The sequence below is a fragment of the Melospiza georgiana genome, chromosome 1 (genome assembly GCF_028018845.1).
Source record: "Melospiza georgiana isolate bMelGeo1 chromosome 1, bMelGeo1.pri, whole genome shotgun sequence".
In the NCBI taxonomy this organism is placed as follows: Eukaryota; Metazoa; Chordata; class Aves; order Passeriformes; family Passerellidae; genus Melospiza; species Melospiza georgiana.
In genome coordinates this window covers 19,006,422-19,017,576 of record NC_080430.1, presented here as the reverse complement: position 1 = coordinate 19,017,576, position 11,155 = coordinate 19,006,422, and the positions used below count along the sequence as shown (strand labels likewise).

Below are 11,155 nucleotides of genomic sequence, written 5' to 3'. Positions count from 1 at the left end.
GGGGCACAAAAATCACAGTGATTTTGAAGAATTTAACAGAACAATATGTGGAGTACAGTCATGACAGGAATTGTATTTTTAATATTGGATGTACTGCAAAAGTAATGATTACCAAGGCCTTAGGTTTCATTGTCTCCCTAGTTCTCCACTGGCATCCTGGCTGTTTGAGGAAAATCTGAGCACCAAAAGGAGCCCTGTCCATTTCTTCTGTCACACCATAGGTTCTTCAGTCATTCCTTCCATCAAACCCTATGGTTGCTCCATGCTTGCACAAATCCCAGGAACTGGGTGCATGTGGTAAGCTGGTTGGCATGGGGAAAAGGAAGATCTCACAACATTCATAACATGCAAACCCTTGTAAATATTCTCTCAGTCTGCACTGGCAGTTTCAGCCATCACCACTGCAGCACCATTGGCCTCCATGCAACGGAGATTCTCATTTTTGCAGCATAACCATCATTTCCAGAGTCCACCAAGCAGTCAATGTGACACTTCCACAACAATTAGAAAACAACAGATCCACCAAGCAAAGCAACTCTGAAACCAGAAACCATAACCCAAACCCCTGAGAACCCAACAACAATTTGTGCTCAAGCGTGCGCTCTGTTTCCCCCATTTAACCACTTCGGGGTACCAATTTTTTTTTTTTTTTTTTTTTTTTTTTTTTTTAATAAGAATTAGTAGTAAATGAGCAGTCAGGCCCTTGTGGCCAGCACACAGCACTGGCAAGAGCAGCAGTGCAAGGGGACGTGGGCCCGTGCTGTGGGTGTACAGCAGCGCAGACCCCCCTGATAGTTACCATAGAGATAGCGGGAGCCACAAAGAGCTTCGATCGCTCCGGCCGGGAGGGGGCAATTTGTATGCGTGAGCCCTGCTGGGATTGAAAGAATGCAGAGGAGGACAGGAAAGATAATAGAGAGAAAAAGAAGTGAAGGGAGAATGCAAGAAATGAGAAAAAATGAAAGAAAGAAAGGAAAAAGGGGCAGGGGGAGATGGGAAAGCGACCAAAGGGTCGCTTTCTTCTTTTTCAGAAGAAAAAAAAAATCCAGCGGAAAGACCAAGGGAAAATGGAGAGAGAAGGAGAGAAAACACGAGTGAGAAAATTTATCTTGTGCAGACAGCGCTCGTGTTGCTGCCTGACAGGAACTGCTGCTCCAGAGGAGCCAAGCCAGGAGTGTGGGCAGCTGAGAGCAGCAGGGATGGATGGATGGATGGATGGATGGATGGATGGATGGATGGATGGATGGATGGATGGATGGATGGATGGAAGCTTGCAGCTCCTGACCTATACCAGAAAAACTGCTCCAAACACAGAGCAGAGGAAGGAGACTGAATTGGAGAGGAGAGGAGAGGAGAGGAGAGGAGAGGAGAGGAGAGGAGAGGAGAGGAGAGGAGAGGAGAGGAGAGGAGAGGAGAGGATGATTTGTTTCTATATGCCCACATGTGAACATTCTGAAGCTATTGCCAACTGTACCAGCACCACAAAAGTAGACAAGTTTGTTTCTTTTCTCTTTGTGCTCCTCAAAGAAGGGCATTGAGGGCCAGGACAGGACAGCTCCTGCCTCTGAAAGCTGTGACTGCCTAATCTGGTGGGGCTGGAGCTTCAGCAAATGCTCTGGGGTCCCCTTGAGGACCACAGCAGCCTCCACATTCCCAGCTGCCTCCTGCAGACAACACCTAAATCCCCAGTCCAGAAAGGCTGAGAAGAACAATATGAATCACTAACTAAACCAGCAGAGTCTCCCAAACACCAAATTTGGGGAAAAATCTCTTAGAGATGACAGTGACCACTGTAATAAGTGGACCATGTTGATGCAAAAGTCTGTAGTTCCTCTGCAGGTTAGCAATGTCACAGGCAAGCCTGCTTGTCTGCCAAGAGGAATCTTAGCAAAGTCAGAGACAGAGAGAGATTTAATACATAATCAGTAGCAGTTACAGAAAAACATCTTATTTGGTGGTGTTCCTCAGCCCTGTACCTCCCAGAAGGTAGGAGTAACTAAAAATGTCCTGCTTTGGTGGCCTCAGCGATGCCATCGTGCTGCAGCCACTCACCTTGCAGTTCCAGGACACCCCGAGCTGGTACTCAGCTGGGATTGGATTTTAGTTTGCTGCCAGAGGAATGTCCCCGAGGCTGGCAGGGCAGCAGAGAGTTGCAGGATGCTGCAGCCCCATGGCTGAGAGACAGGAGAATTTTTCCTGGGGAGAATGACCATCTGCTGAGTTTTTCCTAAAATACACCTTGTTTTTTTTCTCTTAGCAGCAGCACCACAGTATTCTTCACCTTGAGGGCCATCCCATTCAGCCCTGTGGGAACAAGACAACATCCCCTACATTTCCTTACAGAGAAACAGATTTAAATATGCTCAGTGAAAGTTTAGCTTGGATTTCAGAGACAAGCCCCAAGTGTCAATAACATCAATTAACCCATCTGTGTCATGGGCTCAGTTCACACAGACCAGCCTAGAAGTGAATGTGAAGGCGTTATTTTTCTTTTTAATGAACCAATACTGGGTTTGTATCATTCCACCTTTCAAGCCAGCTGCCAAACTGACCATAAAGCAAATTTCTCCCTTGCATATTAACACCAATGTCAAGTTACCCCTAAGATCAACAGCATTGCCTTTGAGTTGAAAGCACACAGATGTCTGAGCAACAGTAAAATTACTGAAGTATGTAAAAGCCTCTGGAAATGCTGGAAAGCAGCTTTTCCATATATAACAGTGTCACCATTTAAGTCAAATACATTGTGATTTTAGCTTAAAAAGCCCTCCAAAGCAACACAAACTAAATTGAAAACACTTTCCATTCAGAGGAATATATTCTTTACATAAAGCTGCAAAGTAAAGCAATAAAATGGCATGTAAAAAAACTGCAAAGTGCCTTTGTAGGAAAACCTGAATAGTTTTATGCACAAGTTTCCAAACTGTCCTATGCATTAGAGACACTATCTTTTTAAATGTGATTTATAATACAGAATCACTTTTAAAAAGAGATGGTGTCAGTGCAGCCACAGATATACTCAAAGATTTCAAAGCCTTTTTTCAGCTCTTCCCTTATCACCACCACACATGTAGGAGAGGATCCTCCAGCAAGCCCCACAGTCTCCAGCCAAGCCCAGCCCAGCCCCAACAGCCTCAGGCTGCTGAAGTCATTAAGATTTTTATGAACATCCACTAGCCAGATGAGTCCTCATTTCCAAATCCCTTACAAATTTTTCCACCACAAGAATACTTTCCAAAAGCTGGGTAATAGGCCCCAAACTGTTCTTTCAGTACTAATGTGAACTGGAAACTAAAAAACCATCCAGCAATGGTAATTTGTACAAGTCTCTTAAATCTTGAAAATGAGGCTATTCATTTTCTAATAATAAATCTTTACTACAGATAATCTTATCTTCCTTCCACAATAAACTCCTAATTATTACCTTTCCAGCCAGCATATCTGGGATTTTAAAAGTATGTGACAGCAGTAAAAGCAAGTGCTGGATTTTAGGACTGAAAAAAGGGAATAGTTAGATTGGACATACAGAAAATCCCTGTTTTTCAAGATCTGGACAACATGACAGAGCAGAACAAGTTCCAGGCTGGGAGTGAACTGCTCACACCAGAGAAGCCAAGGACAGCCACGGCCCCACCAGCTGGGGGGAAACTCCACCTTCAGTTTGTCCAGACCTGTGCTGCCCAAAGGAAAGTGAAACAGGAAAATCCTTTTTTTTCATTTTAAATTGGACCCAGCCAAACCCAGAATCCATCACTAAATATTAAGGGAAAACGAGCAAAACATTTTTGCAAATATTTGTGTAAACTGAAAACTTTGGACATCACTAATGACAAGTTTTATCTCCCATTTACACTGGAAGCTCTCCAGGGCTGGCAGCCCCCCGAGGCCCAGGAGAGCTGAGCACAGAGTGTGTGCCATGGCACAGACCTTCTCCGAGCCACTTTCACTCTGCCGAGGAGCAGCAAATTATGGAGGGCATCTGCAAGGCTAATTTTTGAGTTTCAGAATATTTATGTCACCCAAGGAAAAAAAAAATCAGATAAAGTATGTCCTCACGTTAAACTGAAGATCTTAATTTTGAGTAGTAACCACTTATCACTGCCTATTTCAATTGAACCATGGAAGGGGAAATATTTAGAGACGTGATCTGAAGAGCACATCTGTCTTACACAACCAGAAATGCTTGCAGGGAATCTGTGAAGTGAAAAGGAGACCAAAATTATCACTCAAATCCTGCCATTTTACTTCACTGCTTTACAATCATGTTTTAAACAGTACAGGGGATTTAGCAACACCAAATTTTAAGCAGAATATTTACAAACAACTCTTGTCTTGTTAGACCAATTATTCCTTATCAATATAGGCACTACTCTAGCAAGCAATTAACAGTTGATTGCAGAGCCTGATATGCCAATGACACAACAAGAAAATAAAATAACCAGAATATCAGAATAAAATATAAAATCACCAGTCAGAATAAAATACAAAATCACCAGTCTCTTGGCCTCAGTTATTTGGAAATTCCCAGATACTCATTGCTCTTCTGGAAGGTGTAGACAGAAGTGTTCCCATATCTCCATGTTTGTTTAACTATGAAGGTGCAATTTGGCTCTCAGGTTTTGCCAACAAAGCTATGATGATGACAAAGGAACATAATACTTAACAGAAAAAAATAATCTAAGCCTATCTTATGTAACAATGCTTTAAGTACATTAGGGCAAATGAACTTCTTGAATCAAAGTCATATTCTTTACAGGAAAAACATTATACTGGCCTTTCTCTTCTTGTGAATGCATTTCTTTGTAGCAAAATACACATTTTGAGTAATCATAAAAATATTTTTTAAAGTCATTTATATTTTATTGATTTATAATTTAGAAAAAAATTTATTTATTCTATTTATTTCTACAAAATTTCTCTGTCCTTCATATCTGTGGGACAAAAAATACAGTGTTATATCTCCTTGGTTCCTCTTCACACCCTGTTTCCTCCCTGAACCCTACATACCTTTCACACATAAATCGGATTTCCATGACATTTAAATGCAGTTCCTTAAGCTTTCAGCAAATGTGACACAGCTTTCCTCTCTGGGCCCTACAGCCATCCCCAGTATTACTCAATCTGGTTGTAATCTTTGTGTTTCTTAGATAATATTAAAAATTTGAGCTGAGTGTCACTTTCATTTTCAGAAAAAGACTTGCCCATTAAAAAGGCAGTGCCTGTTTTTCTAGGTTATTGTTTCTAGTCTATGTATTTTTTTTCTCACAAGCACAAGTTTGTAATTTTAGCCTTTGATGGAGCTTGTAATTTGCATTTTAGTAATTTTGCTCACTCTGCTTTTCACAAATGCTATTCTTTGGAGATTCCTGTGTGCTACAATTATACAAAAATAACCAGGAAGCTGCTTGTTGTCTTAGTGTCTTTGATTCAAATATTCTCAAGAAATGCTGTGCCAACATCAGGATGTGTAGGAAAGAGGTGCTAGACATATATTTATGTATCAATCCATGGGGGAGAGCATGGAACTGAGAAATTAAAGCAAAAATGTTCAGATACAGAAAGTAAGCTGTACCAAGATGCTGAAATAAACAGGAACCGCGTATGCAGTATCTCAGAATTTCCTTGAAAAATTAAAAACTTGAATAAGAACAGCACAGTTCTCAACAGGAACATTATTCTTAAAAATTAGGAGTAGAACTGCTCCCCAAATTGACTTTAAAGAAACCAGCAAGAGGATAAAATCAAGCAGTTCTGTCTCAAAATCCTATTCTTAAATCTTCAGACAATGGTCTCCAGCCATCCCTGCATTATATTTTTTTATCTGTCTTTTTTTGGGTTTTTTTTTAAAGTGTGTTGTTTCTGCTGTGCTTATCTTTGAAGGAGTAGGTCCAAAGTAAGCAAACAGCAACGAGAAAATAAATAAATAAATAAATAAATAAATAAATAAATAAATAATCCCGGGGAAGGAGCCTCTCTGAGCCTGTGTAGCTGAAGCACTGACTTATTGTCTCTGCTCTCACCACACCCCCCACTTCAGCCGCTTGTTCCTCTGTAAAGAAAAAACAAAAAACCAAAAAAACCCAGAAAACTAAAACCAAGAAAAAATTTAAAATTTTTGGAGGCCTACTATATTAACAGCCTTGCAATCCTTAGGGGGAAAAAAACCAAAAAACCAAAAAAACAGCACCAAAAAAAAAGCCATGGAAAAGCTATTTGTTATATGAAAACAAAAAGCATCTGAAATCAGCATGTTGTATTTGTTTTCACCATCAGTTTGAGGTGGGGGAAAAAGAAAGAAAAAATGAGGACAGCTGTTAACCCATTTTAGTTGAAGTGGGAAAAATCCTGGGGACTTCTTAAGCCTAATTTCAGCCTAGAGTGATTTTTATGGCCAAACAATGAATCCTTAAAATAATTGGTTCATATCATGAATACACAACAAACTCTGAACCCAGGCCTTGATTCAATTTCCAGGGTAATTTGTAGGAATACCTCCTTTGATTTTGGCGACGGTAACAACGTACAATATCATAAAAAATAAAAAATCTTTACCGATGTGTTCTGGCTGAACACAGAGCAATTGTTTCTTTATGTTGCATGAGCTCTGAGAGTGTTTTTGCAGCATTACATGTGACTTATGTCGATGAAAACAAATCGATATAAATCGTGGGTAAAAAAAGCACCATCACTTAGAGAGGTACTAAATTTCCAGACCACAGTATTCAGATTATGATTATTTATTGCCATTGTAGGTAGATGAAAGGCTGTGGCGTTCCTTCCAGTCTCCCTGTTCCGTGCCAGCTGAATTCTGCGAGAGGAATGGTGTTAGGAATGGAAGGCTACAGTAATGTTAACTATGCTGTTTCCCTCCAACATCCATTTTGTTCCAAAGAAACACTTGCCAGAGATTAAAATATTCAAGATGGCTGTTTTCTGCACCCTTTCTGCGAGCCGTACAGTTTTTCATCTTTCCAATACTCCGGGTCCCCGTCTTTATTGAGAACATGAATATTTTATTCCCCATCTTATCTGCCTCCCAAGTCATTAAATATTGGCCAAAGTTCAAAGGGAGCTGCTTCGCCACGGCCTCGCTGCCAGCCCGGACCCCGCGCTGCCCCTCCGGCCGCCGCTCCGGCCGGACTCGGCTCCCGCTCCGCCGCTCGCCGCCGGGGATGCGCCCCCGGTACCCCGGTACCCCGGTACCCGGTACCCCCAGAACCCCGGTACCCCCGGAACCCCCGGCACCCCCGCCCGGCCCGGCCCGGTCCGGGGCAGGCCCGGGGCAGCGGGCGGAGCGCGGCGGCTCCGCGGGGGCGGCGGGCCCGTTCCCGCACCTGGATTTCCGCGCGGCCCCTCCCGGGCGGGGCGGGGCGGCCGCGGGGCCCGGGGGGTGCGGGGGGGTCCCGGCCCCGCCGGCCGGCAGGAGGCAGCGGGGAGCCCCGGCGAGGGGCGGGGGCGGCGCGGATCCCCCCGGCTTCCACGCAGAGCCCCCCTCTCCCCGGGGCTTCCCGAGGCGGGGGCAGAGCCCGCGTTCTTTGTCCCCGCGTGTCCCCGCGTTCGTGGGTGTCCCGAGCGGCGGCGGGGCCGGCTCGGCCGGGGGCTCCAGCAGGGCGGGCGGCCGTGCCCTCCCCATCCCCCAGGGCTCCGCTGGGGAGGGGAGCGGGACCCGCACCCGCAGGGAGCGCCGGCTCCCCGAGCCCTCCATCCGCAGCGCCGGGGCACGGGCGGCCGGCGGCGGCTCCCCCTCCGCCGAGCGCGGAGCCCCCGAGCGCTGCCCCAGGCGGGGGACGGTGGCAGAGCTGTCCCCTGTGTCCCCAGCCCGAAGCGGGGGACGGTGGCAGAGCTGTCCCCTGTGTCCCCAGCCCGAGGCACGGCCGCCCCCAGCCCCGCGTCCCCGTCCCATCTCCGCGCGAACAAAGAGCCGCGGCGCGTTGCGGGTTGCTGCGGGTTATCCGGGCGCTGGGGATGCCAGGGTGAGACAAGCGGCGGTGCGCTGGTTCTGGGCTCTCCCGAACGTCTCGACGGCGAGTCTTGTCCAGCTGCCTTAGAAATTGCTTGGAATATCGGTTGGGAATACTTACTCTGGAATTCATCTCGGTATTAGTTAAGAGGTCACTTTGAATATGTCAAATCTTTTTCCTAAAAGCATCAGACGGCGCAGTCCCCCATTACATTTAGAACAGCGTTTATCCGAGACGGCATACAGATAAATGGATTAAGGCAAGAACCGGCTGGTTTGTCTGGGTACATTACACAGCTACAGAAGCTTTTTCCATGGCTAAGAACTGAAAGCTTCACTGACCTCTGAAAAAATTCTACTTCATACAAAGGAAGCTTCGATTCCCTGTCTAGTCCCAAAAATGTATCAGGTTTCCCGTTCTCCACAACCTTAATTGTAATTAGTTGCCGAGCAGATGGGATGAGGCACTTCCCATGCACGAGCTTTCCACTTCTACAAAATTAGTTTATCAAGCACTGCCTAAATGTCGCTTTGTATTACGGAGCCCATGATGAGCCCCTCCTGTACACGTGTAAAAACCTATTTTACCAGGTTTGACGGTGCACGCCTGCACAGGGACGTATAGCAATTGGGATGAGCCTAAACAAACCCCGTGGTCAGCAATGCCCACCCCTGTAAAACGCATCTGCGACTTGCTAAGGAGGGCAAGGCTTGCTTTATGGGAGCAGAAACGCCCGTCCTTCCTCATGAAGTATCAGCTAATTTTAGTTTCTAAATTGTTACTGGTTTTCCAGACACTGCTGCTTCACACTGACATGATCAATTTTTTGTTGGTGGTGGTTCCTGTAAGCTCTTGATGCCTGCCTGCCAGCGCGGCGGTCCAAGCACTGGCAGATGCAGATTTTTAGATTTCATCTCCTGCGAGGCTTTGCTGGCTGCAGTGGATGCAGCGCTGCCGGGCTGAACACATCCTGCACTGCAAACAGCGTGGAAATGTCCAGGAGGGAATTTACCTGAACCACTTTAGTTAAAATAAAATTCTCCCTAAGAGCGGGAAATATTTACGGGTTAAGCGTGGCTAACGGTGATAGGGGGGTCCTGCAGAGAGCTGCACCTCCCCTGATGCTCAGCACACCGCTGCCAGTTTTTCAAAATGTTTTACCGAAATGAAAAATATGTGGATGATAGAAAAAAAAATACCATCACATCAACGATTTAAGGTTTACGACTTTCAAAAGATTTTTCGGTGTTTCTAAATACATGTCTTTGCTCTGCTATCTTGGCTAGCGAGGGCCGTATCTTGTCATCGACGGTAAATCAATGGCACAGCCTGACCTTTAAGAGGGTTGTATCCCTTATTCAAACCAGGCGGGTTGGACAGAAAGATCTGTGAAATACAGCTTCGCTGGGGAAGGGGCATTTTTAATACGGATCCTGTTTTCTCTAAACTGTAAATAGATCCTCTCAGAGCTGGCAGAGGTCGGGCTGGAAGGCAGCCGGATTTCACGCGACCAGAGCGCTCGCTGGAATCGCCTCTCGGGCTCGGATACGGCGAAGGTGCCAACTTCTAATTGACACGTTTAGGCGAAGCTCCCGGAGTAATTGCTTTTAACATTCATTTATGCAAAGCGGCTCGGCAGGGCGAGCCCGGAGCGGCCGCGCCGCCTGCCAGCAGGGAACGGGCCTGGAGCGCGTCCCGCCCGGGCGGGGAGGGAGCGCGGGCACGGCGCTGTCCCGCTCCTGCCCGCCGGGCCCCGCAGGCGGTGGGAGCCCCGCAGGCGGCTCTGCCACCGAGCTTCGGTGTCCCCGCTCGTTTCACCCGGCTGTGCGGGCTCCCTCCGCCGCGGAGAGACGGGGCCGCCGGTGTGCGCGCTAACAACGCGCCGCGGAGCGCCGGCCGCACGGACGCTCGGCAGTGATGGCAATAATCCTCCTCGCAAGCCGCGTTTGTCCCCGAGGCTCGGCTCCCACCCGGGCTGCCCGCCGGCGATCGCTCCAGTGCTGGAGCGCCGTGAGCACCTCCCGGAGCAAACCTCAATGGTCCGGCAGCAGCGCTCGTTATCCCGGAGCAGCTCGAAGAGTGTATTTTCCTTCGCACCTCCCGCCGCTGAGCAGGGGGTGCCGAAAATCCCGGGCACCCGGGTCCCCTCAGCCTCAGGACAGAGCCCGCCGCTGCAGCCGACGGCCGCTGCAGCAAGCTCATCGCCGCACGCACGGAGGCAGCAGCAGGTCCCGGGTGTCCCGCAGGCCTCGCCCCACCGGCGGGGCACGGGGCAGGAGCCGGGGCGCCCTGGGCAGGGCGCGGCCGTGCAGCCACGCAGGAGCCGGGGCGCCGCGGGCAGGGCACGGCCGCTGGGCGCTCGCTCGGGGCGGGCCCCGCCGCAGCTGAGGCCGCCGCGCTGCGCTCCCCGCCGCGGGCCCCCTGCCCGGCACCACGCGGCGCCGCCGGCGCTGGTCGCGCACCCTCCCCCGGCGCACACGCACAAAACGACGGCCGGCGGCGGCGCCGAGCCCAAAAGGGAAACCCGTCCCTGGGTGGGCTCGAACCACCAACCTTTCGGTTAACAGCCGAACGCGCTAACCGATTGCGCCACAGAGACTCCGCTGGCAGCGGCTTCCCCCTGCTCATGAAGTGCTTCGAGACCGCCCCCGCCGCGTCCCCGCCGCTTCCTCGGCCCCGCTCCGGCCACCGGCGGCCGCCGCGCACCCACCGAGACCGGGATCCTGAACCGCGAGCCTCGCGACACGCCAAAAACCACTGAGGAGACAGCGAAAACAGCGGCTTTTCCCCCCTACCCAATGAGGAAACCCCCACTCTCAAAATCATTGTTCGCAGCAATGCTCTTTATTTGAGGGAATAAATTAATGAATCAGACTTAAAACTGCTTCTTCTGGGGTGCTGCTAACTGATGAGTTACTTATGCAACCCAAAATATAATTTCCAAATATCATGGCAAAATTGCTCTATTAATATATGTAGAAGGTAGGTTTAAGTGACTGCAGGGAACAGTTAGACTCTCTAAAGTAGGCAGCAGTCCTCTGTGTGTGTAGGTTAAGTGTATTTACAGTTCTAAGTACTGGAAACAGTTGTGAAGAAAAGCTAACATTCCTATTTATTATTTTACCAAAATCTTCTTCCCAGAGTACCTTATAGTAAATCTATACCTACAACTCTGCAACTACTAAGTTTCACAT

The 11,155-nt window shown here is 48.2% G+C and overlaps 1 protein-coding gene and 1 non-coding gene across 2 annotated transcripts; one reads left to right on the top strand and one right to left on the bottom strand.

Annotated features, from left to right (window-relative positions):
• Positions 1-7,004: 7,004 nt before the first annotated feature.
• On the top strand, positions 7,005-10,722 carry LOC131093993 (collagen alpha-1(III) chain-like). The gene is made up of 4 exons (XM_058041462.1): positions 7,005-8,024; positions 9,419-9,517; positions 9,590-10,495; positions 10,594-10,722. Exons 1-4 carry the CDS (start codon positions 7,005-7,007, stop codon positions 10,720-10,722), a joined length of 2,154 nt encoding a protein of 717 aa, XP_057897445.1.
• On the bottom strand, positions 10,487-10,560 carry TRNAN-GUU (transfer RNA asparagine (anticodon GUU)). The gene has a single exon. It is a non-coding gene; the product is annotated as a tRNA-Asn (tRNA).
• Positions 10,723-11,155: the final 433 nt, after the last annotated feature.